This window comes from Ahaetulla prasina, chromosome 12 (assembly GCF_028640845.1).
Source record: "Ahaetulla prasina isolate Xishuangbanna chromosome 12, ASM2864084v1, whole genome shotgun sequence".
In the NCBI taxonomy this organism is placed as follows: domain Eukaryota; kingdom Metazoa; phylum Chordata; class Lepidosauria; order Squamata; family Colubridae; genus Ahaetulla; species Ahaetulla prasina.
In genome coordinates this window covers 4,533,139-4,559,301 of record NC_080550.1, presented here as the reverse complement: position 1 = coordinate 4,559,301, position 26,163 = coordinate 4,533,139, and the positions used below count along the sequence as shown (strand labels likewise).

Sequence of the window (26,163 nt, the reverse complement as noted above, 5' to 3'; positions counted from 1 at the left end):
CATGGAATTCTGGGAGTTGAAGTCCACAAGTCTTAAAGATAACAAGTTTGGAGACCCCTTATAATCTAACTGAACGTAATTTTCTAGTCCTCAAGCCAACATTCTTCCCCATGAATTCCCAATTCTTTTCCAACACTTTCCCTACCTTTTCTTCATGCCAGCAAGGAGAAAGCAGATCTAGGAGAGCAGGACAAAGAAGCCAACAATCAACTTTCCTACCCTTCTCCAAGAACTCCAATAAAATGGGGCAATGTTTCCAGGAATTCTCTTAAAAGCTTCTCATTGTCCAATTCCATGCCTCAAAGACGTGTTTCCAGAGGGAAGGAAAATCGGCTGGTTCCAGACGATGACTAACCTGTTTGGCTACAAAATGCCTATTCCTGGAGCCAACATAAACCTCAACTTTGAAAGAATAATTAATGGTAATAATGCCCCGGCCAAGAATTTGGCAACAGGACAGACATCTAACTTACGTGGCTCCTTTCTTTAGCAATTTCAGATCTTCTGGATTGTTGCGGTAGATAAGTCCCTAAATTTCAGGTTGCGGAGCTTGGCCCGCACAGAAATTAACAAGAGCAAAGGCCACAAGTGCAATTAAATGTCACAGAATTGTGAGGCAAAAATTGCTTGGGTTGACACCTGTGGAGATTCTCAGTCATCCAGGTCATAGTTGTCTCAAAGCAGAGGTGGGCTTCAGCAGGTTCTGACCAGTTCTGGAGAACCGGTAGTGGAAATTTTGAGTAGTTTGGAGAACCGGTAGTAAAAATTCTGCCTGGCCCTGCCCCCATCTATTATCTGCCTCCTGAGTCCCAGCTGATGGGGAGGAAATGGGGATTTTGCAGGTAACCTTCCCCTGGATTGGGGAGGGAATGGAGATTTTACAATATCCTTCCCCTGCCACACCCACCAAGCCACACCCACAGAACCAGTAGTAAAAAATTTTGAAACCCACCACTGTCTCAAAGGTGGTTTTTTTTCTTCTTTTCTTCAAAAGCCAACTGGACTGTTGTTGTTTTTTTCTTGGAGAAAAAAGAAGAAAAAGTTTTGCTTCTCACCCAAGAAGCTTCATTAGTTCTTGTTTATAGCCTCCCGTTCCCCTCCCTGCTATCAGCACGGATGAAGCTTCTTGGATGAGAAGCGAAACATCTTCTTCTTCCTCCAGGAAAAAAACCAGCTCAGTTGCCTTTTGAAGGAAAAAAAAACCCCCATCTTTGAGACACTCACTTTCACATCCTAATTATATTTCATTCTGTACCTAGCTGCACAAGTATATAAAACTCAGTTAACCTTGCAAACAAAGCCTAAATGCACTGAACAAAGCCCCCCTCTGGAATTGTGAGTTATTTTTCAGATAGTTTGTGAAGTCTGCAAATCAGGGGTGAAATCCAGCAGGTTCTGACAGGTTCTGGTGAACCGGTAGCGGAAATTTTGAGCAGTTCTGGAGAACCGGTAGTGGAAATTTTGAGTAGTTCAGAGAACCGGCAAATGCTACCTCTGGCTGGCCCCAAAGTGGGGTGGAAATGGATATTTTGCAATATCCTTCCCCTGCCACGCCCACCAAGCCACACCCCAGAACCAGTAGTAAAAAGATTTGGATTTCATCACTGTTGCAAATTATCATCTCCCACTTCTTGGGAATACTTGAATTTGGATTCCTGCTCCGAGCAATTGCCCCTATCGATTTTAAGATTCTACCATCCTACTCGTATATTCCAATAACAAATTTCAAGCACAAGGAGTCTTGAAGTCTGCAGCCAAGAAGGCGTGTTTCTAAACCTGTGTTTGCGTGTTTGCAGGAAAGAGGAAAACTACACCTCCCAGAATCCTCCAGCTGCTTTCAGATCAGTTTGACATCCTCTTGTCCCATTGTTTGCAGCTCGGCTTGTTGGCCCCGAGCAAGTAAAATAAGCAGACAATGACATCTGCAGGACTCATGTAAGATTGCAGCTTTGCTTCCTGGCAATTTGTGATTTGTTGTCACTGGGGGGCAGTGTTTCTCAACCTTGGAGGTATTTCGAGCTAGGCGGAGTTTGTATCTTAAGCCAGGGGAATTCTGGGAGTTGAAGTCCAAAAATCTTAAAGTCACCAAGGTTAAGAAATACTGGGACAGGGCTGCACAGAGATCATTCCAGCCATTTTGAGAACTGGAACTAAGGCTCTACGAGTCAAGGGTCTCCAATTTTGGCAACTGTAAGACTTGTGGACTTCAACTTCACAGAATTCCTCAGCCAGCAAGAGACATTATTTTACATATTTAAGATCAAGATCCAACCGACAAAAGACTTTGCTTTATAAACACCCAGCATATGAAGGACCACTTTCCATGACATTATTTGGCGTATTTAATTGAGTTGCTTTTAATGTATTGTTTGTTTGTCTAAATGTTTAAATATTATTATTTAATTGCTGAAATGGAAAGTTTCAAGGTTTTCAAATGGCTGTTTCCCCACCCCTCCCTTTCCCTCTCTAGTTAGCTGAAAATCTGAAGAGTCCCTTTTAATTATTTAAATTTCTTCATTTTCACCCTGTTATATCTGAAGGGGGAGGACTGGAGGCTGGCTAGGACTAATTGAGAAAGAAACATTGAGGTTGAGACTGGTGGTTTAATTATCGTTATCAAGTCAGGATCCATGGTGTCAAAAGTGCAAAGTTACGGCGTTTCAGTCTACATAAGATATTCCATCCAGTCTTGTAAAAGGGCTTCCATATAGGTTCATCAGCATGAAGACTGTTGTGACCAAGGCCCAAGTAGGTAGTAGTAAACGCAATCAGTTCAAAAACAAACTGACTTTATTAGAACAGCTGAGAATTAACTCATTCTCAGCGTCGTCCAAACTAAATCAAAGCAAATTCTTCATAACACAATTCATCAGTCTTATCACCCCGTTGGTCTAATTAGGCAAACTGCCAAAGGCCTTTCTTGGCAAAAGTTCAAAAGCAGAAGACACCGACAAGAAATAAATGCAGCAAGACAAGGATCACGGCTATCAACGCTGTTTTCCGACAAAGAGCCCAAACACCGTTGCTAGTTTGTTTTAAGCCTTATGGGAGGAGCCAATCATCTCTTGGCCCTGCTCCCGAGTTATCCTCTTTGCTTTAGCTGCTCTTGCCTTCTGGCAGCTCTTCTCCTGTGTACATTAGGAACAGGCTCCTCTTGTTCCTCTGCCTCACTACTGTCAGTCTCTGGAGGCTTCGGAGTCCACACCTCACTCCCCAATGGCCCTGTCCCCATCTCAGCCTCCGACCCAGAGCCTTCATCCAGGCCTTCCCCAGCCTCAAGGACTGGCCCATGTTCTTCCTCAGCCTCATCGCTGTCCGACTCCGTTGCCAGCTCTGCACACTGCTGGCGGACCACAACAAAGACCATGAGTCTCTGCATCAATCCGCTCCACGGGTATGATTCTTAACGTGATTAAAAAAAAAAAAAGGACGCATCATTAAATCTATTGGAGGTGATCCTACTGGATGCATTTAGTGAACAGGAAGTCCATTAAATGAAACGGAAATTGGTCCACTCCTTCTCCTTTTTGAAATTATGGCTCCCAGAGTGTCTGAAGGGTGCAAGAAGCAGGTTAACCCCATGAGATGTAGAGTCTGCCAAGCATAGCTCAAGTAGCACCCTGGACAGCACCTCGGGTGTTCAGCGAGTGGGTCTCCAGAGAAGAACTCCATTCTTGCTCCATCAAGGCAAACCCAAACCTGAGTCTGAGCTCCTGTCTGGTGGGACGATTGGGCATTTAAAGGGCTTTTCTCTTCCTCCACACTTACAGAATAACAGAGTAGGAAGGGACCTCAGAGGTCTTCTAGTCCAACCCCCTGCTTAGGCAGGAAAGCATACACCACTTCAGACAAATGGTTATCCAATATCTTCTTAAAAACTCCCAGTGTTTAAAGGACTCAGAACTTAAAGGACTCAGAAGGTTGCACTCCTATTACTTTCAAGACACTCATCAGGAAGCCGAGGCTTTTGGCTGCATTGTGCATTTATCCTTTTCTAATGCAGTCAAAGGGAACAATGGCCAGCGCTTGAAGTTGAAGGGCAAATAGAGAATAGAAGAGAAGAGAAGAGAAGAGAAGAGAATTAAGAATAGAATAGAAAATAGAATAGAATAGAATAGAATAGAATAGAACAGAATTAAGAATAGAATAGAATAGAACAGAATTAAGAATAGAATAGAAAATAGAATAGAATAGAATAGAAAAGAAAAGAATTAAGAATAGAATAGAATAGAATAGAATAGAATAGAATAGAATAGAATAGAATAGACTGGAACAGAATTAAGAATAGAATAGAAAATAGAATAGAATAGAATAGAATAGAATAGAAAATAGAATAGAATAGAATAGAATAGAATAGAATAGAATAGAATAGAATAGAACAGAATTAAGAATAGAATAGAATAGAACAGAATTAAGAATAGAATAGAAAATAGAATAGAATAGAAAAGAAAAGAAAAGAATTAAGAATAGAATAGAATAGAATAGAATAGAATAGAATGGAACAGAATTAAGAATAGAATAGAAAATAGAATAGAATAGAATAGAATAGAATAGAATAGAAAATAGAATAGAATAGAATAGAACAGAACAGAATTAAGAATAGAATAGAAAATAGAATAGAATAGAATAGAATAGAATAGAATTAAGAATAGAATAGAATAGAATAGAATAGAAAATAGAATAGAATAGAATAGAACAGAATTAAGAATAGAATAGAAAATAGAATAGAATAGAATAGAATAGAATAGAACAGAATTAAGAATAGAATAGAATAGAACAGAATTAAGAATAGAATAGAAAATAGAATAGAATAGAATAGAAAAGAAAAGAATTAAGAATAGAATAGAATAGAATAGAATGGAACAGAATTAAGAATAGAATAGAAAATAGAATAGAATAGAATAGAATAGAATAGAATAGAAAATAGAATAGAATAGAATAGAACAGAATTAAGAATAGAATAGAAAATAGAATAGAATAGAATAGAATAGAATAGAATAGAATAGAATGGAACAGAATTAAGAATAGAATAGAAAATAGAATAGAATAGAATAGAATAGAATAGAATAGAATAGAATAGAATAGAATAGAATAGAATAGAATAGAATAACAGAGTTGGAAGGGATCTTAGAGGTCTTCTAGTCCAACCCCCTGCTTAGGCAGGAAACCCTATACCAGGTGTCAGCAACCTTAAACACTCAAAGAGCCATTTGGACCCGTTTCTCACAGAAAAGAAAACACCGGGAGCCACAAAACCCTTCCTGTGCCTGAGTATTTCCTGAGCGGCCACAAAACTAGCATATGTAGTTGATTTAAACGTTCTCTTTTCTTCTAAAACTTTTCTTTTCTTGGATTTATCCATGGTCGGCCTACCAGGGGTTGAAAAGCTCAATAAATTGCGGGCCGGCGGGTGTCGCACATTGGCGGTTAACACACGTATTTTGAGCGACAGGGAGCCGCAGCAGAGGGGTGAAAGAGCCACATGTGGCTCCAGAGCCACGGGTTGCTGACCCCTGCCCTATACCATTTCAGGCAAACGGTTGTCCAATCTCTTCTTAAAAACCTCCAGTGATGAAGCAGCCACAACTTCTGGAGGCAAGTCGTTCCACTGATTAAATTGTTCTAACTGTCAGGAAATTTCTCCTTAGTTCTAAGTTGCTTCTCTCCTTGATTAGTTTCCACCCATTGCTTCTTGTCCTGCCTTCTGGTGCTTTGGAGAATAGCTTGGCCCCCTCTTCTTTGGGGCAGCCCCTGAAATGCCAAACTGATAGTCAAGGAGCGATGGAGACTTTTGTTTATTGATGGCATTACTCATAAGGTCACACCTATAGCTTTGGACCTATGCAGCATTGTTGTCAAGTCAATAACTTCCACTGTAATACATCCTGCTGGTTTAGGCACCTGGGGTCAAATTGTACCTTTCCAGTGAATTCATAAGTGAACTGAAGCTGGTGAAGCAATCGCTTAAATCAGTGATGGCTAACCTTTTCCTGACCAAGTGGTCAAAGCGCGAAGCCGGAACTCCCAAAATGCAATGCGCATGTGAGACCTGCACATAAGCATGTGCCCCCCGGATGTCTCCCACTCCGGGTGCCCCACCTGCACCCTGCCCCATCCTGTGCATGTACATCCGCCCCCTGTGCATGCATAGCAGAGACCCAAAGACCAGCTGGCATGCACGCATGTGCGACATGGCTGAGCTGGGGAGACAGAGGTGGCATACAGCAGGCTCTGAATGCCACCTCTGGAACGTGTACCATAGATTTGCCATCCCTGGCTTAAAATAATAATAATAATAATAATAATAATAATAATAATAATAATAATAATAATAATAATAATAATAATAATAATAATAATAATAATAATGTTTTAATTTGTATACCGTCCTTCTCCCGAAGGACTTAGGGCGGTGAACAGGCAAATAAAATACAAACAAACATACACCATAATTAAAACAACCCTTAAAAAACTGATTCAAATTTGCCAGAAAATTTAAAATGACATTACACCCCATAAAATTACAGAAATTTAAAACCCATCAAAATTCAATTAAAATTTAAAATTTAAAATCAGGCCAGTCCAGCCATATGAAATAAATAGGTTTTAAGTTCGCGGCGAAAGGTCCTAAGGTCAGGTAGTTGTCGAAGCCCGGGGGGAAGTTCATTCCACAGGGTAGGAGCCCCCACAGAGAAGGCCCTCCCCCTGGGGGCAGCCAGTCGACACTGTTTGGCTGACGGCACCCTGAGGAGTCCCTCTCTGTGGGAACGCACCGGACGCTGGGAGATAGAGGCCAGCAGTAGACGGTCCCGTAGGTAGCCCGGTCCTAAGCCATGGAGCGCTTTAAAGGTGGTAACCAATACCTTGAAGTGCACCCGGAAAACAACAGGTAGCCAGTGCAGCCTGCGCAGGATGGGTGTTACGTGGGAGCTCCGAACCGCTCCCTCAATAACCCGCGCAGCCGCATTCTGGACTAGCTGAAGTCTCCGGGTGCTCTTCAAGGGGAGCCCCATGTAGAGAGCATTGTAGGTGTCTTTCTGCAAATTTAAAAAGATGTGCAATTTGTGGGCAGATCCAAGTAAGAAAACAACGAACATGGCAGTGAAGACGTTTCAACATCTTTTGGGTCAATGGTTTGGCAGAAGCAATTCCTTTTCAGTAGCTTTAAGAGTCTTTCTAGTTTAGCTCCTGAACATCTTTCTCACTCTTCCTTACAGAAGTGAGGCCAGATGGCAGCAAAGAGTCACTTTAAAAAAATAAAATAAATCCAGATAATGTATCAGCTCTTAAGAGAGAGACACGTGGGCTTCAATTTGCTGAGCCTTGTTATTTATTTATTTATTTATTTATTATGCTTATATATAAGCATAAGCATAAAATAACTATATGACATATAAGCATACATATAAGTATAAGCATGAAATAATTATACGAGTTGGATACGATCAAGGGGAACATTAGGACAGGAACGGTAGGCACGTTGGTGCTCTTATGCACGCCCCTTACTTATTATTTACTTCCTTTGGGGCTGATTTAATTACTAAGCATTATTTTTTTAAAAAAAACAACACAAAACCTTAAAAATATAACCTTAACCCAATTTTTTTAAAAAACAAACAAACACCTTGCTGTTTTATGTTTTCTGCTTTTTGCTCCTGGAGGCCTTTAGATGAGTTTGTGTTGCTTGCTGAAATGCAGGTGATCAAGGTGATGACTCTATTAATATCACACCAGGATATTCCTCACTCCCTGAGAAAGCAAAAAAACAAAAACAAAAACAAAAAACACCCTTCAGAGTCCCAGCTGTTACAATTGCCAACTCATCTAAAAAAGAAAGTGTTTTTTTCCCCCCCCCAAACAAGGCCTATATCGCTGGAACTGCTATTTTTAGGGCTTGAGCGTGGTGTGCCTGAGTCAGCAAAGGAACAAGTGTCTCGAGAAAGTGAGCAGCCCTTTCCCACTTCCTCTTCCTGTTCACACCTAAGGGTGAGCCTTCCAGAGCTTGGAGTTGTGGTCAGCAGCAGCAGCTGAAATCCAAAGAGGAAGTTGCTGCCTTTGATTGCTGGTTACTGGTCTGCTGCTTTACTCCTCTGAAGGTTTTCATATCTGGATTAGAAAAACCCCAATAAAAGAGAGCGAGCAAAGGAAGAATAGGGACGCAGTGGCTCAGGGGCTAGGATGTTGAGCTTGTCGATCGAAAGATCAGCAGCTCAGCGGTTAGAATCCCTAGTGCTGCCGTGTAACGGGGTGAGCTCCCGTTACTTGTCCCAGCTTCTGCCAACCTAGCAGTTCGAAAGCACATAAAAAATGCAAGTAGAAAAAATAGGGACCACCTTTGGTGGGAAGGTAACAGCGTTCCGTGCGCCTTTGGCGTTGAGTCATGCCGGCCAAATGACCACAGAGACGTCTTCGGACAGCGCTGGCTCTTTGGCTCTGAAACGGAGATGAGCATCGCCCCCTAGAGTTGGGAATGACTAGCTCGTATGTGCAAGGGAACCTTTACCTTTAAAGGAAGAATCCAGTCCTTCCATCCCATCTCAAAATTCCGGGAGTTTACTAGTCCAGCGGTCACCAACTAGTGGTCCGTGGATCACTGGTGGTCTGCAAGAAAATTTTGGTGGTCCGCAGAAAAAATTATTTGCATTTTTTATATTGCACTAAATCAGGAGTCCTCAAACTACGGCCCCTGGGATGGATACGTGCAATGAATGTTTGTGTTGCTGAAGAGAGTCTCCCCCTTCAGGGTCTTTTTGTGTGGGGCAGAGGGGGGCAGAAATTCTGACTCGGGTCTGCTTCAGCCTCCTGGTGTGAGGCTTTGGGCGAAGGCTGGGGGGAAATAGCCGCTGGTGTCGAAGAGCTGGAGGGCCTTGTCCCAGTGGGACTGCATCATGGCCTGGAACTGGCTGACCATCTCAGCCCGCTGAGCCTCCAGATGCTGGTACCTGGCCTTGCACTCCTGCAGGTCTTCTCTCTGCTTGGAAAGCCTATGCTCCTAGTCCTCAGTGAGGTGTTTCTGCTGGGCCTCTTTCTCCGCTGCCTAGCTCCAGCAACTGCTTCCTAAGGAGCCCTGGCAGGCAGGCAAGGAGTGGCTGGGAGGGGAGGGGTGAGTAGATGCTGGCGAGGTGCCCCTCGTGAGTGACATCAAGTTGGTCACACCCACCCAGTCACATGACCACCTAGCCACACCCACCCAGCTGGTCATTAGGCAGATGGTATTAGTGGTCTGCAGGATTTAAAATTATGAATTTAGTGGTCCCTGAGGTTCGAAAGATTGGTGACCCCTGAACTAGTACCCTTTCAACTAACCCATTATATTGGAAAGAGGCAAGATTTGTCTGGCTATAGCTCCCATCCTGAGATACATGGAGCAGCTATATGGATGTAGGAGTTACAGGGGGAAGGGAAAGGGGAGATCCCCTCTAGAGCTTCCCTTTTGCAATCATATTGGCTCCTACTTCCCACGTGCTCCAAATTTAAACAGATATTTACTACCCTTGGAATACAAGTAAAACAACAAAGAAGATTAGGAGACTGGAGGCTAAAACATATGAAGAACGGTTGCAGGAACTGGGTATGTCTAGTTTAGTGAAAAGAAGGACTAGGGGAGACATGATAGCAGTCTTCCAATATCTCAGGGGCTGCCACAAAGAAGAGGGAGTCAAGCTATTCTCCAAAGCACCTGAAGAAGCAATGGGTGGAAACTCATCAAGGAGACAAGCAACCTAGAACTAAGGAGAAATTTCCTGACAGTTGGAACAATTAATCAGTGGAACAACTTGCCTCCAGAGGTTGTGAATGCTCCAACCCTGGAAGTTTTTAAAGACGAGATTGGAAAGCCATTTGTCTGAAATACCAGGGTTTCCTGTCTGAGCAGGGGGTTGGACTAGAAGACCTCCTAGGTTCCTTCCAACTCTGTTTTTCCTGTTAGAAGAAATGTCCATCTGGGTTCAGTTCCAAGTGGGAAGAAAGACACTGGAAACAAGGTGGCTGCTTGGAAAGATGGTTTTAATGGTGGACAGGATCACAGGATTCACAGCCCTCTTTTCGACTCATGCAGTATACAGGTCCTCAATGGAAGGCAGGTTGGTAGCCATTGTTTTTTCTGCAGTTCTAATGATCCTCTGAAGTCTGTATCTGTCTTGTTGGGTTGCAGAACCAAACCAGACAGTTAAGGAGCTGCAGATGACAGACTCAATCATTCCTCTGTAGAACTGGATCGGCAGAATTTTCTTACAGAATTCCTACAATTTTTTTTCTACAATTTCCTACATTGTTCTTGCAGAACGGAGCTCCGGGGCAACCCAAGAATTTTTTTTTTTAGCCTAGATCTAGGCTTTCTCCCTCCGCTGCCTTCCAAGCAGGACCCAAGTTCCTCATCCTGCAGAAGGAAAACTCGCAGAGAATCGGAGTCGGAGTTGGCTTCCCTCGCTCCACCTTTACCTTTCGCCTCTTCCCCCTCCCCATCTCCAGGGCCGGGTCAGGTCGAGGTGTGTCGCGCAAGCGCCTTGGAAGCCGGGAGGGGCGCTGCCGGCGCCGGCTGAGCCTTTTTCAAGCACCCGATGCTACTTTGCACAGAAGCGGTGGCGGCTTTGGAAAGCGCCTTGCCAGCTGGCGACATGGGGAAGCTGCCTTTACCCACGCCGCCGGAGCAACAGCAGCAGCGGCTCTTCCTCCTGCCCAGGCAACAGTCGCTGGCCTCTCCCTTGGTGCTCAACCCCTTCGTGCAAGAGACGCATCTGGACGCCAAGGAAAAAACCTGGGTTAGTTTGGAGACGGGGGGGGATCGAGAGAGAAGAGCGCTTGGGCATCTGCGTAAAGGAAAGCGCACGGTGATATAGGTGAAAAAAGGAAGGGGATATGGGGACGTGTGGGGTGTGTGGGAGAAGCTGGTTGCCCCCAAACTGAAGCAAGGCTAGAGGGCGGGCCAAAGGCATGGCTCTTGGTCACTTCGGACCGTTTTATTTCTGTATTTGAGGGGGTCCTTGGGGGTCTCTCTGAGCTGGGCGAATTTTCTTGGAGACGTTTCATGACCCAACTAGGTAACATCCTCAATACAAGAAGGGAATGGGGTGTACGGAGTGGAGGAAGACTCTGGGATACTTGGAGCACTCTGAGCTAGATGGGTTTTCTTCTAGAAGTTTTATGGCCCAGCTAGGTAACATTATCAATACCAGAAAGGAGTGGGGTGTGCGGAGTGGAGGAGGAGGAGGAGGAGGACTGTGGGGTCCTTGGTGCTCTCTGAGCTGGTGGGTTTTCTTGCAGGTGTTTTATGACCTAACTAGGTAACATTGTTGATACCAGAAGGGAGTGGGGTGTGCGGAGTGGAGGAGGAGGAAGACTCTGGGATATTCGGTGCTCTCTGAGCTGGGTGGGTTTTCTTGCAGAGGTTTCATGACCCAAACCTAGACAACTTCATCAGTGCTGATAATGTTTCCTAGTTTGGGTCAGAAAACCCACCCAGCTCAGAGAGCACCAAGGAAGCCCTCCTTTCAACTTTTGAGCCTACATTCTCCTTTATTTCTGGCATTTATTCTGACGCTCTGCGTGTTATTGCTCCCCAGCGTTAGAAATTGCGCTGCACTTCTGGGCAGAGGTATGTAATGAAATCCCATCTCTGGAAATGGGGTGGGGAGGTGGGGAAGAAGAGTTCTCTGCTGGCTTGCTCGTGGCTTTCCTTGGAATGCCCTAAACATAACCTGGGATGGCTCCACGTCTCCTAGAAGCCCGAAACGCAGCTGAAAAGATGGGGAGGTGGGATATGGGGAGACTCCCTAGAAACCTGAAGGAAGACTTCGCCCAGGCAACTTCCAAGAATTTGGCTCCGGAGGTTTCCGCTGAGGGTTCGCAGCCCCGTAAGTCGGATGGATGGTTGCATTCCAATTTGGGAAGGTGTGTAATAGGGTTAGGGGGGAGAGAGGGGAAGGAGGGAGGAGGACATTAACAGTTTGTTAATGGAAGGGATCTTGGAGGTCATCTAGTCCAGGGGTCTCCAACCTTGGTCCCTTTAAGATTTCTGGACTTCAACTCCCATAGTCCCGGAGTTGAAGTCCACAAGTCTTACAGGAACCAAGGTTGGAGACCCCTGATCTAGTCCAACCCCCTGTTCACGCAGGAGACCTGCACTAGGGATTTGAACCACAGACCTTTCTGATCAACAAACTCAGTGTCTCAGCCATTGAGCTATCTACCATTAAGTGTTAAATTGGTACCCTATGATTATCATTAAGTGTTGTGTTGTACCTTGATGAAGGTATCTTTTATGTACACTGAGAGCATATGCACCAAGACAAATTCCTTTTGTGTCCAATCACACTTGGCCAATAAAAACTTATTAAAAAAAAAATTCTATTCTAGTCAGGCTTTGACTTGCAGGAGGTTTTTTTTTAATTGTTTTGAATTAGGATAGTTCCTTTTTTGGGCTAGAAAAGCTTTTAGTGTAAAGTTGAAATTCTGTGGGGCATGGTTGTATACTCTTTGCGGTTGCTTAGAAACACGCCTCCCTCCTCAATGGCTCCCCAACCTTCATTATAGAACACAGAGTTGGATGGGGTTCTAAAGGTCATTTAGTCCAGCCCCTAGCTCTGGCTAGCAGTTGGAAGTGGGGAGGGCAGCCCCAGCAACCTCCTTAGAGGTGGCTTTGTCTCTTCTTGAATGTATAATTTTGAGAATTTTAACCTCAATGGCTGTGATAAACTACAAATAGGCCACATAATGGAAAGAAATAGAAGGGGGGGGGGAATGAAAAGTGCAATAAAAAAGCAGGAAAAAAAAGAGAGAAAGATGTAGCGAAAAATGATATACAGACAGCAAAAATTATTTTGTCTGTTTTAGCTCCTCCTTTAAGTCTGTCCTGTTGGTCTAGGCTAACTTTTCATATATAGACAAATCATAGTTTTTTTCTCCAGATCTTGTTCAGCCCATCTTTATTTTTTAGCCCTTCTTCACAGGGTTTGAATTCCACTTTTGTAGCTGCATATGGCAACTTTACATTTGCAAATGGAAAATCTTTTTTTCCTGTCTATTTTCAAAAAAATATGTCTTTTGTTCAAGAATCTGCCAAGAAGATTTGCTAGAATTTGGTCCAAAGTTCTGTTGTTGTTGTTTTTTTAAAAAAGAACAACAACAACACCCAAAGGTAGAATCTAACAGATAGACTGCTTCAGCATGTGGAGGTTCCATATCACGATGATTAATAACCTTTTGATTGAGGTTTCTGCCGACTTGTTTCACTCTTCTAAAAAAAGAAGACTTGATTAAACCAAATATCCTTTCTGCAACTTGTTCACGAGGAAGGCTGCACCTGTTGCACTTCTGCCTGAGGACAGCGCAGGTTTTTTATCTCCAAATTGCTCTCCCCTCCTGCTTACTTGTTCTTGCAACCCTATTATGAAATAAGTGCCTTTTTGTACCAATTTCATAGGCGCGGAAGTGAGTGTAAAAAACGTTCTTTGTTTTGGTGTAGAACAGACAGGAAGGGAACAAAACCCAGACGCTTCGAAGAACAAGATCTGAATTCCAGAACTCCTAAATTTAATATTTAACATGTTATTTTTTTTAAAAAAAAAATCCTGATAGAATAAGAAGATTTACAGTAGACTGGACAGTATAGCCTGCTCAGCGGTCATCTCTAATGTAGGTTGGATCTCTGACCTTGGGTTTTATCTCTTGGTCTTAGTTTCCCCATTTCTCAGTTGCAAATGTTTTCTAGAACTTCTCCTTTTGCAAATGTTTATACCCAAGAGGACAGGATGTTCCTCGTTTGGTAGCAAGCAGAACTTATTAAACAGGAATTGCTGTGGAAGTTGGACGGGTCTACTTGCCTCTCTCGTAAAGCCACTTGTTCCTTATTGCAAGCAGGGGTTCAAAACCCTGGGCTGTAATCAGTTGAGTTGTCATCAGTTGCTATGAAGATGGCTTCCTTTGTTCTGTTGACAGTTGAAATTTATTGGCTTCTAATCTCTGCAGTCAGGATTTCCCGCGCTTGTACTGAGATTTATCTCGTGTGAGGTCTTGGTTCATGGTTGAGCTGTACAAATACTAGCCTTAAACAGAGTTTACAGAAGGAGGGAGTCATTTCTGACCTGTTATTTCCTTTCCCATGCGATTCTAAACTCGGTTGACTCAGCCTAAATTCCGGCAGGGAAGTTTTTGAAAACAAAGCTGGATGAGAATACAGGTAGTCCTTGGATTACGACCACAAGTGAGCCGAATTTTTGTGTGTGTTGCTAAGTGAAATGGCTGTTTAAGTGATGGAAGAGATGGACAAAGCTCTTTCAGTAACAACAGCTCTTTGTTAGTAGACCAGTACAACCCAACTCAACATTAAGAAAACTAAGATCATGGCATCTGGCCCTCTCATTTCCTGGCAGATAGATGGGGAAGAAATGGAGGTAGTGACAGATTTTATTTTCCTGGGCTCCAAGATCACCCCAGATGGGGACTGCAGCCAAGAAATTAAAAGACGCTTGCTCCTGGGGAGGAAAGCTATGGCAAATCTAGATAGCGTACTAAAAAGCAGAGACATCACCCTGTCAACAAAAGCACGTATAGTCAAGATGATGGTTTTCCCAGTTGCAATGGATGGCTGTGAAAGTTGGACCATAAGGAAGGCTGAGCGCCAGAGAATTGAAGCCTTTGAACTCTGGTGCTGGAGAAGACTCCTGCGAGTCCCTTGGACTGCAAGGCGATCCAACCGGTCAGTCCTAGAGGAGATCAACCCTGACTGCTCTTTAGAAGGCCAGATCCTGAAGATGAAACTCAAATACTTTGGCCACCTAATGAGAAGGAAGGACTCACTGGAGAAGAGCCTCATGCTGGGAAAGATTGAGGGCAAAAGAAGAAGAAGGGGACGACAGAGAACGAGGTGGCTGGATGGAGTCATTGAAGCAGTCGGCGTGAGCTTCAATGGACTCCAGACAATGGTTGAGGACAGGAAGGCCTGGAGGAACGTTGTCCATGGATCGGACACAACTTCGCAACTAACAACAACACAACACAACAACTTGCTTGTCTGGCAGCGTCCTCTTTTACATTGCCTGAGGGCTGTCGGCTTAACCAATGAGCTTCAAGTATTTTCCCGCCATTTTGGAGGACCTGAGTGAAGCCTATAGCTCACTCCTTATATGGTACATAACAGTGACCATTTTACGACCTTCCTTGCTACAGTTGTTAAGGGAATTCCTGCACTGGTTAAGCTAATAACACGGTTGTTAAGTGAATCACTGCACTGGTTAAGCTAGTAACACGGTTGTTAAGTGAATCTTGGCTTCTCCGTTGACTTTCGTTGTCAGAAGGTTGCAAAAGGGGATCACATGACCCCAGGACAGTGCAACCATCATAAATACGAGTCAGTTGCCAAGTGTCTCTGAATTTTGATTGCGTGACCATGGGGATGGTGCAACGGTCATAAGGGTGAAAAATGGTCCCTTTTTCACTACCGTTGTAGCTTTGAACGGTCACTAAACGAACTGTTGGAAGTCGAGATCTACCTGTACAGTGGATGAGTAGCAAAACCAAAATTCATGAAAATGCTGCTAGTTTCGTTGGTTATATTAGCTATATATAGCATGGAGCACTCAAAACTCTAGTTGGCTAGTAATATAATAATAATAACAGAGTTGGAAAGGACCTTGGAGGTCTTCTAGTCCAACCCCCTGCCCAGGCAGGAAACCCTACACCATCTCAGACAGATGGTTATCCAACATTTTCTTAAAAATTTCCAGTATTGGAGCATTCACAACTTCTGGAGGCAAATTGTTCCACTTATTAATTGTTCTTATTGTCAGGAAATTTCTCCTTAGTTCTAGGTTGCTTCTCTCCTTGATCAGTTTCCACCCACTGCTTCTTGTCCTGCCCTCAGGTGCTTTGGAGAATAGCTTGACTCCCTCTTCTTTGTGTCAGCCCTGAGATATTGGAACACTTACTATCACGTCTCCCCTAGTCCTTCTTTTCATTAAGGAGATGTAATTCTAATGCAGCTGTCATTTCCTCCTCTGTTTCTCAGCTGGTGACCTTTTTTTCAGAAAGCAGGAATAACCTGATATTCTGAGAAAGTAAGTCCACATTCTTGAATGCTTTCAGATAAGCCTTTACTGTTTTCTCCCAGAAACTTTTAAATTCTCAAAATCTTGCCAACCTCCTAACCACAAAGGACCCAAAGTCCTTGCCTAAGGCTGTGAGGGTGAACCTATGCCATGCGTGCCACAGGGGGCATGCAGAGCTCTCTCTGCAGGCATGCCAGCTGTCGCCCCAGCTCAGCTCCTCCCTCCAGCCAGCTGGTCTTCGGGTCACTGCCGCTTGTGCTCATGCATGGCGGGGCGCATGCACGGAGGGGTGTAGGTTGGTGCAGGAGGCTTCCCAGGCTCAAAATGGGGCGTGGGGCTGGGGCACATGCAAGGGTGGTGCGCTCACATTGCATTTTGGGGTTTCAGACATATGCGTGTGCTTTGGCCGCTTGGCACCAGAAAGGTTAACCATCACTGCCCTAAGTTAAACATCCCACATTGAAGCAAAAAATAAATAAATAAATAAATAAATGCCATGAAGAAAAAAAGTTTTCTATTGAAGAATAATAATAATAATAATAACAACAACAACAACAAACAATAATAATAATAATAATAATAATAATAATAATAATAATAATAATAATAATAATAATAATAATAATAATAATAATAATATTTTAATTTGCATACCGCCCTTCTCCTGAAGGACTCAGGGCGGTTTACAGCCAAAATAAAACACAACAACAACACATACAATATTAAAAACAACCATTAAAAAACTTATTCAGTGTGGCCAACTATTAAAATACGATCAACCCTGTAAAAATAATAAAAGTTACAAACCCATAAAATCATCTAAAAATTTAAATAATCAAGCCAGTCCAGCAAGATGGAATAAGTAAGTCTTAAGTTCGCGGCGAAAGGTCCGAAGGTCAGGTAGTTGTCGAAGTCCTGGGGGAAGTTCGTTCCACAGGGTAGGAGCCCCCACAGAGAAGGCCCTTCCCCTGGGAGCCGCCAGCCGACATTGCTTGGCTGACAGCACCCTAAGGAGTCCCTCTCTGTGAGAACGCACCGGTCGTTGGGAGATAGAGGATGGCAATTGCTGGTAGTTTTTTGTCTGCTTGCTTGCTTATAAGAGATGTTATTGTATTCCAAAGGCGGCCATTCACTTTTTGAGTTTTTATCATTCGTGGTTTGCTTTTCCATTTCCTCTTCGATTCTCAACACAGGAATGATTAAGATTTTTTTTAAAAATCAGCACTGCAATTATATGACACCAGAGATATTGTCTAAGATATATACGGCTACTTCTAATGACTGGAAATGTGGAAAACATGAAGGGATATTTTATCATTCACAACAAAAGAGAAAAAATACTGGATACAAATACATATGGCGATTACTGCTTACTCCCTTAGATATCTTTCTTTTTCATCTTTTTGTTATTCTTCATTTTTTTTTCTTTTACCCTTTCGTAATCTTTACATTCTTCTCAGGTTCTCTAACTTTTTAAATCTTCGCAAAATCTGAACAGCGTTTGTCAACTTTGAATTCTATGGACTTCAACTCCCAGAGTTCCCCAGCCAGCAGGGGGAATTCTGGGAATTGAAACCCACGTATCTTAAACTTGTTAAATTTGATAAGCTCGGAATTATATGATTCCTGTATTGCTTAAAGGAAGAGTGCAATAAATAAATATAAATTAATATGAGCAGGTCAAAACTAGCTACAAGCAAGCTGTCCTTAAAAATGTCTTCTGGATATTTTCACAAGCCGTGCAATTCAAAACCTGTCTTTTGTACTCTAAGAAATAGTATTTTCTTGCCGCAAATTTGTCTTTGTCTCAGGACACACCCTTTGGTATCCTGCAATCCTCCTGTCTCAGAATCTGAAGTTTGTTTTAGACTGAAGATTGGGCAGACCTGGAAATCTGCCAGGCGGAAGGACATTTCATAATTTCCCTTGTGAACCATCTGCATTCCACTTAGCGATATCATCAGAGAAGTATTATCTTTGAAGGAAGAGAAACAATCTGTTGTTTTAGCTGCAGGTTACAAATAGATATGGTGCATCTCACAAACTCTCCAAGCATTTGCAAATTCTGGGAGTTGAAGTCCATATTTCTTTATAATTGAAGATTCTGGGGGTTAAAGTCCACACTTCTTCATAATAATTTGCAAATTCTGGCAGTTGAAATCTATATCTCTTCATAATTTGCAAATTCTGGGAGTTGAAGTGCACAACTTCATAATAATTAGAATATTCTGGGAGTTGAAGTCCACACTTCATAATAATTAGCATATTTTGGGAGTTCAGCGGTCATTGATAACAAATCCCTTCCTTTATGAATTTCCCAAAACTCTGGTTAAAACACCTGTCTAGGTGGCTCAGTGGCTAAGACACTGAGCTTGTCGATCAGAAAGGTCGGCAGTTCAGTGGTTCGAATCCCTAGTGCAGGTCTCTTGCGTGAGCAGGGGGTTGGACTAGATGATTTCCAAGGTCCCTTTCCAACTCTTTTACTGTTACTGATGTTCATGGAATCTTGTGGCAAGGAGTTCCATCTGCAATGCATTTTGAGCTATAGCAATTTGACTTTCTCATCCCAGACATCTTCTGGTCTGCTGGTTGTTGCTTCACCCTTATTCAAATATGAGTTGATTTGACTGCCCTTTTCACCAGTTTCTGAACTCAGTTCTCGGCCTCTCAGGTACCGTTCCAGGAAAATTGCTTTTTAGGAAAAATAAACCATCCCTGTGGATTTGTTTTTAAAGGCCCTTGAGAGTGAGAGAGAGAGAGAAAATATGTATTTGGAAATACTTGGTGGTCAATTACTCCGGTTGAACTGAATGGATGGCTCTTAGCCAAGAGAGGCATGACTAGAAGATGAGTTTGCAAAAACATTTAATCATTTCAAGGACCCGGTCAGCTTCATTTTTTACAACATGCAAAGCTTGTTAACTTTAACTTGAGCTATTTTACGATCCAGTGCATAATGCCCCGCTTTTAATCCAGCCAACGACTTGAAATACGTTTTGGGAAGACGACCTTAAATGGGAATATTAGAAATGTGGCTGGATTTGGAGTTTGAGCAGGGGTGAAATCCAGCAGGTTCTGACAGGTTCTGGCGAACTGGTAGCAGAAATTTTGAGTAGTTCAGAGAACTGGCAAATACCACCTCTAGCTGGTCCCAGAGTTGGGTGGGAATGGGGATATTGCAGTATCGTTCCCCCTGGACTGGGATAGAAATGGAGTTTTTGCAGTATCCTTCCCCTGCCACGCCCACTAAGCCATGCCCACTAAGCCATGCCATGCCCACCAAGCCACACCCACAGAACCGGTAGTAAAAAAAAGTTGGATTTCACCACTGGGTTTGAGTTTAACAGAATAACAAGAGTTGGAAGGGATCCTGGAGGTCTTCTAGTGAAACCCCCCTGCTGAAGCAGGAGTCCCAATACAATTCCAGACAAATGGCTGTTCTATATTTTCTTAAAAACCTTCAACTAAATTGTTCCACAAATTAATTCTTCTCACTTAGTCCCGGGTTGCTTTTCTCCTTGGTTAGTTTCCATCCATTGTTTCTTGTCCTGCCCTCAGGTGCTTTGGAGAATAGCTTGACTCCCTCTTCTTTGGGGCAGCCCCTGAGATGTTGGAACATTGCTGTCATGTCACCCCTAGTTCTTCTTTTCATTAAACTAGACATTCCCAGTTCCTGCAACCATTCATATAGTTTAGCCTCCAGTCCCCTCATCTGTCGACGCATCAGGCATTTGGTGGGCTTCTCATGAGGGAAATGAGACAAACACGCAGTTTTTCTCAGGGTGAGAGAGCGTCGAACAAAATCCTAGCCTCTCCTTTTATTAGGAATCTTATCAGAAGGCGTCTACATCAAAGGCAGGCTTGCATGCATAAATCACATAGCAACAAAGGCACATTCTAAAACATCAAGAAACTTATGTAGCAAAATCACAGTAACAAACATGAATTCATCTTGTAACATCCCAACTCCACATACTAATAAATCTCATATAATTGTGTGTAGGAGAAACTTCTAAGCAGCTTTGTAAAAAGAAACTTTATCAGAAAAGGAATGTCCTGTGGCTATCACGAAAGTGTTGATACATTTGCAGGCATACATCCTTGCAACCTTGGCATCAAACAGATTTCTGCTTACATGATAAAATTAGCCAGACTTACTTATGCTGATACAAGCAATTTCTCAAAGAGTGCTCATGCTTATATTTGCACATAAGTAATTCTATAAACAATTTCATAAAGGGGTTCATATGGCATAATATCGCAACACTCATCCTCTTTGTTGCTCTCCTTTGCTTGTTGGAATGATGACCCAATAGAACTTGTAGTAAGTAATGCCATCCTACAGATATTGGGAGCAAGAGATAGAATAGAATAGAATAGAATAGAATAGAATAGAATAGAATAGAATAGAATAGAATAGAATTTTATTGGCCAAGTGTGATTGGACACACAAGGAATTTGTCTTGGTGCATATGCTCTCAGTGTACATAAAAGAAAAGATACGTTCATCAAGGTACAACATTTACAACACAATTGATGGTCAATATATCAATATAAATCATAAGGATTGCCAGCAACAAAGTTACAGTCATACAGTCATAAGTGGAAAGAAATTGGTGGTGGAACGATGAGAAGATTAATAGTGCAGATTTAGTAAATAGTTTGACAGCGTTGAGGGAATTATTTGTTTAGCAGAGTGATGGCCTTCGGGAAAAAACTGTTCTTGTGTCTAGTTGTTCCGGTGTGCAGTGCTCTATAGCATCGTTTTGAGGGTAGGAGTTGAAACAGTTTATGTCCTGGATGTGAGGGATCTGTAAATATTTTCACGGCCCTCTTCTTGATTCGTGCAGTATACAGGTACTCAATGGAAGGCAGGTTGGTAGCAATTATTTTTTCTGCAGTTCTAATTATCCTCTGTAGTCTGTGTCTTTCTTGTTGGGTTGCAGAACCGAACCAGACAGTTATAGAGGTGCAAATGACAGACTTAATAATTCCTCTGTAGAACTGGATCAGCAGCTCCTTGGGCAGTTTGAGCTTTCTGAGTTGGCGCAGAAAGAACATTCTTTGTTGTTCTTTTTTGATGATGTTTTTGATGTTAGCTGTCCATTTTAGATCTTGCAATATGGCAAAGTAAGGAGCAGATGTTGGCTAAAGGCCCACTGGGCATGGACTCATTCTCTTGGGAATGGACCTAAAGTTTGAGTGAATTTGTTGACTGGATCTTGATGAAGGAAATAAGCATCGTATAATACAAGATTTCTTTTGTCTGAAGAGAAACCAAATCTAGTGGTTTGCATCTAGTGGTCAGCTGTGAATTCCTCAGGCCTTACAACAGCTGTTTGGACTTCAACTCCCAGAATCCTCTAACCAGCATGGAGGCTGGAGGATTCTGGTAGCTGAAGTCCTCGCTCCTTAAAATTTGCAAGGTTGAGGAACATTGCCTTACAAGTACAGAGTATACAGTATTTTTGGAAATATGGACCAACATGGACCAACATGGACCCAATGGGTCTTTGAGAAGAGAAAACCTGTTCCTGAATGGTCACTAAACAAACTGTTGTAAGTTGAGGATGCTCTATATTGAGTCAAACTCTCAAGTTTCTCTGAATTGCAGAAGTCAAGCAGACCGAGTTGGCTCTCATTTTGATCGGAGCTAACTTGGATCCTGTTATGTCCCCCTCCCCACTTCACAGAGCAAACGCAAGTCGCGTGTCTCTCAGTCTTTTTATTTGCTACAGACCTGATTTTCTTCAGCTGAGGAAATACTTGACAGAAAGGCCTGCCAGGTTCTAAGTCCGTTATCTCGTGTCCAAGATCCGTTGCCAAAAACTCACTGACAAAGTCCTTTAACCCTCCAATAACTGAGCTGCAGTGCACCCTTGGTAGCCTTTTTGTCCGTCACAAGGGCCACATGGCAGCTCCACCCACTTTTATACCCTGTGGGGTGTGGCTCAGTGACTCAGCAATCTCTGAGCCTGCCACACCTTTTCTTCTGCTGCGTACGCTTATCCTTACGTCACTGCCTCGGATCCCACCCAGGATTGATCGTCAGCAGCTGGGACTTGAGGCGTTGCCAGGGAGGAGGAGGAGGGTGTGGGAGAGGGACGCCTTGTCAGCTCCTCCTCCTGGCCTGCAGCTGGAACTTGGGCCAGTGCCAGCGAGGAGGGTCCTGGCGAGGGAGGCCTTGCTGGCTCCTCTCCCTCACTTTCCGAGTCACTCTCCTCCATGGGAACAGGCTCGAGGGCCGGAGTCACAACAGATCCCATCACTGGATCGGCAAGAAGTGGTTGAGTCGAGTTTGTTCCCTGATGCACATATTTAACCCGAGACTTCATGTTTCTGAAGTCAAGAATTCCAGAAGTTGTCCACTTGTCTCTTTAACGTTGTCCCTTCTTTCTCAGGTGTTCTTCTTGGGCCTTTTCCTCCTCCCTCTACGCATTGCGTTCATCCTGCTCCTTCTGTTGCTGGTGTGGCCTTTTGTGCTTCTCGCGACATCCTGCACCAATGAAAAAGGCTCGGTGCCCCTCCGGGGATGGAAAAGGTAATATGGGAAATATCCAGAGGTGGGATTGAAAATCCCACCTCTGGATATTTAGCAACGGTTCTCTGCCTTGTTGCTGGGTGGGTGTGGCCATGGGGGCGCGGCTTCCTGCACCACGGGGCGGGGGAGGCGTTTTCACCCTCCCCAGGCTCCAGAGGCTTTCCTTGAGCTTCCGGGAAGGCCAAAACGGCCTCCCCCAGGCCCGTTTCTGGACTTCCGGTAGGCCCGTTTTTTCGCCCTTCCAGAGTGGGCTCTACACTTACCTGGCATCCAAAATGGGCCGCGTGGAGACTCCTGAGAGGGGTGGGGTGGGTGGGGTCAGCCAGTGCTTGCAAGTACTAGCTCGGCAAAACCAGATGAAAATTAATATCCGGTTTGCCTGAACTGGCCCAAACCTGGAAATATCTAAAAACTGTTATTGGTATTTTTCATGGAAGTTTCACCTGGTTTGGAAAGAGCACAGAGCGTAGAAACAATTGAGTTAACTGCGGTGTGGATACTTTCCTGCGGGCAACATCTTAATTTTTCATTTGGCCGTGAAATGAATGTTGACTCTACACAAATCACCTTCTGTTTGTGTTTGTAAATGTAGCTTAGGAACCCCGATAACAAGAACTTTTGGAGCCCTTCCAACATTTTGGAGCAGAACTGGTTTAAAAGCTCACGCACATGCAACCTTGGACTTAATTTTTGTCCTGTTTCTAGCAGGCGGAACCGTTTTATTTTTGTCCTTTTGAAAAACGAACGAGTGACTCTATAAACTTCTTGTTTTAAGATTGCAAGATGTGTGTTTCAGTGTTAACTGACCTGTGCTGTTATGGGGTTAATGATAACAATGTTTATTTGATAACTATGTTTATTTTCTGCAGCATTCAGAAATCTGTGCCAAAACTCTATCCTTCTGCCTAATCCACCCTTTTCTTTTAATTTTGCTATTATTAATGAAAGCCTGGAACCGAGGGAGACCACTGTGCCTCAGATAGCTGGTTGTGAATCCCTCTATGTGAAGTGGGGTCGTAGGACTCAGGTGGGCTTGTTGATCACGTACCTGGCTCCTTGCTGCGTGACAACAGCCCTGCCCGAGCTGTTGGAGTTGTTGGCTGGGTTGGCAGTTGAAACCCCTAGACTGTTGGTCATGGGGGATTTCAACTTGCCATCAACTCCTGCGATAATACATAAATGTAAATGCTCTTCCTTGCACTTTTTTTTTTCAAAGTCTCAACATCTTTTTGGGTGACGTGGTGACCAAATTTTTACTTCCTTGCTTTTAGGCTTTTAATTGCAAGCTGTATACTTTTCATATTGCATGTGCATAGCTTTGTGGGTTTGTTTGCATTGTACGTTTTGGCAATAGTGTGATAGGCTGTTCTTTCCCCCCTCACACACACCACCGACCCGCTCACCCATCAACCAATGAAAAGGGCTGGAAGTAAATAAATAAAAGATGCAAGTGAATAATTAGGATATATTGATTCACTCGGGTGGGAATTGCAATGGTTGAATGAGCCAGTCAAACATATGTAAATATTGGAAATAGCTTCAGGATTTGCATTGTAAGAAACAGGGAGAGGAATTCTGCATGGAGCCATGTCTTAAAGAGCTGGGAAAATAGATGAACTCTCTCTCTCTGTGTGTGTGTGTGTGTGTGTGTGTGTGTGTGTGTACATAACTCATATTTACATTTGAGTCAGTGTCGACTCTCGGCACAACTTCCTGAATAGGTTTCCTCCCTGCAGTTTTCTTGGCCAGATTTCACAAGCGATTTGTCATTGCTTCCTTTCTAGGGCAGAGATTGGCCCAGGGTCAGCCCACCTGGCTTTGTGCCTAAGGTGAGACTAGAACTCACAGTCTCCTGGTTTCTGGCCTGAGGCCTCAAACCAGGGGATGGGCCACCTTTACGACCTGTGGAGTTCAATTATGGCCCCTTTTGTGACTTGTGGAGTTGAAGTCCACAAGTCACAAAAGGGGCCATAATTTCCCCACCCCTGCTTTAACCACTAGACTAAATTGGCTTTAGGCTGCCTCTCAGGGATGAAATCTAGCAGGTTCTGACAGGTTCTGGAGAACCAGTAGCGGAAATTTTGAGTAGTTCAGAGAACCGGCAAATACCACCTCTGGCTGGCCCCAGAGTGGGGTGGGAATGGAGATTTTGCAATAGCCTTCCCCCAGGAGTGGGGAGGGAATGGGGATTTTGCAGTATCCTTCTGCTGGAGTGGGGTGGGAACGGAGATTTTGCAGCATCCTTCCCCCGGAGTGGGGTGGGAACGGAGATTTTGCAGTATCTTTCCCCCAGCCATTAGCACCATTCAATGGTGGTTGTGATGCATTTTTGAATGTCCAGTTGACTGAGCTTCATGTTTAATGAATAAAAGAGTTATTATTATTATTATTATTATTATTATTATTATTATTATTATTATTATTATTATTATTATTATTATTATTATTATTATTGATGATGATGATGATAATAATAGCTTATCCATTTTAACAAACCTCCCTTGTATCCTTAGTCCTGTTTTTGTATCTACGTGTTTCTAACTTCTGTTTTTATTAGCTAGCCATTGATAAAATAAGCCCCATGTCAAAAATTATCCAGTTTCTTCCTTTTCCTTGATTGTAAGTGTTAGTCTGTCCATTTCTGCACATTCTTAACATTTTTCTAATCGCATCATCCTCTCTTGGGATCTCTTCGCTTCTCCGCTGTTGTGCCGATACAATTCTAGCGGCAGTTAAATCCATATAAAATAAAATACGTATTCTCCTTGTTATACTTTATATATTTTGTTCTATCTGGTAAAAGGCCCAACAAAAACATCTCTCTCTCTCTATTTCCGCGCAAGGAGGCTCTCCAACGTTGGCCTCCTCGTTTTTGGCCGAGCCTTGTTCCTTGCGATGGGCTTCCAAATCAAAGTCAAAGGGAAAGTCGCTAGTCCTCAAGAGGCACCCATCTTAGTGGTGGCTCCGCACTCAAGCTTCTTCGACAGCATCGTTTGTGCCGTGGCCGGTTTGCCCTCTGTGGTGTCCAAGGAAGAGAATATCTGGGTGCCCATTTTTGGCAGTAAGTGTTCCAGCGAAACTCGAGCAAATCGACATTTTCCCCACCTTTGCAAATTTATCTGCAGTTTTAATTTGGTTTTCTTTGTTTTTTTGAATAGGGTTCATTGATGCTCTCCAGCCTGTGTTGGTCTCACGGAATGACCCAGATTCACGGAAGCATACTATCCAGGAAATAACAAAACGGGCGACCTCCGGAGAACAGTGGCCTCAGGTACCATTTCTGTAGCTTCTTCATATTCTCGGCAGCTTCGGGAAGCTTCAAGTGAAGGAAGGGTTGCTTTCCTGCAGAAAAGAGCTGAAGCAATTTTTTTTTTCCCCTTGGGAAAGAAATAGGTTGTGGCGTTGTCGCATATCCTCCATCAGGGGTGGGTTTCAGCAGGTTCTGACCAGTTCTGGAGAACCGGTAGCAGAAATTTTGCGTAGTTCAGAGAACTGGTAGTAAAAATTCCCCCATCTATTCTCTGCCTCCCAAGTCCCAGCTGATCGGGAGGAAATGGGGATTTTGCAGTAGCCTACCCC

General features: G+C 43.4%; 1 protein-coding gene across 1 annotated transcript in view; it reads left to right on the top strand.

Annotated features, from left to right (window-relative positions):
• The first annotated feature begins 10,387 nt into the window (after positions 1-10,387).
• LPCAT2 (lysophosphatidylcholine acyltransferase 2) overlaps positions 10,388-26,163 on the top strand; it is a 34,589-nt gene continuing 18,813 nt past the window's right edge. Inside the window, exons 1-4 of the mRNA XM_058154934.1 lie at positions 10,388-10,760; positions 22,445-22,584; positions 25,428-25,645; positions 25,743-25,855. Of these exons, the coding sequence (XP_058010917.1) occupies positions 10,560-10,760; positions 22,445-22,584; positions 25,428-25,645; positions 25,743-25,855 (672 nt within the window). The 5' untranslated portion in view covers positions 10,388-10,559. The remainder of the gene's footprint in view (positions 10,761-22,444; positions 22,585-25,427; positions 25,646-25,742; positions 25,856-26,163) is intronic.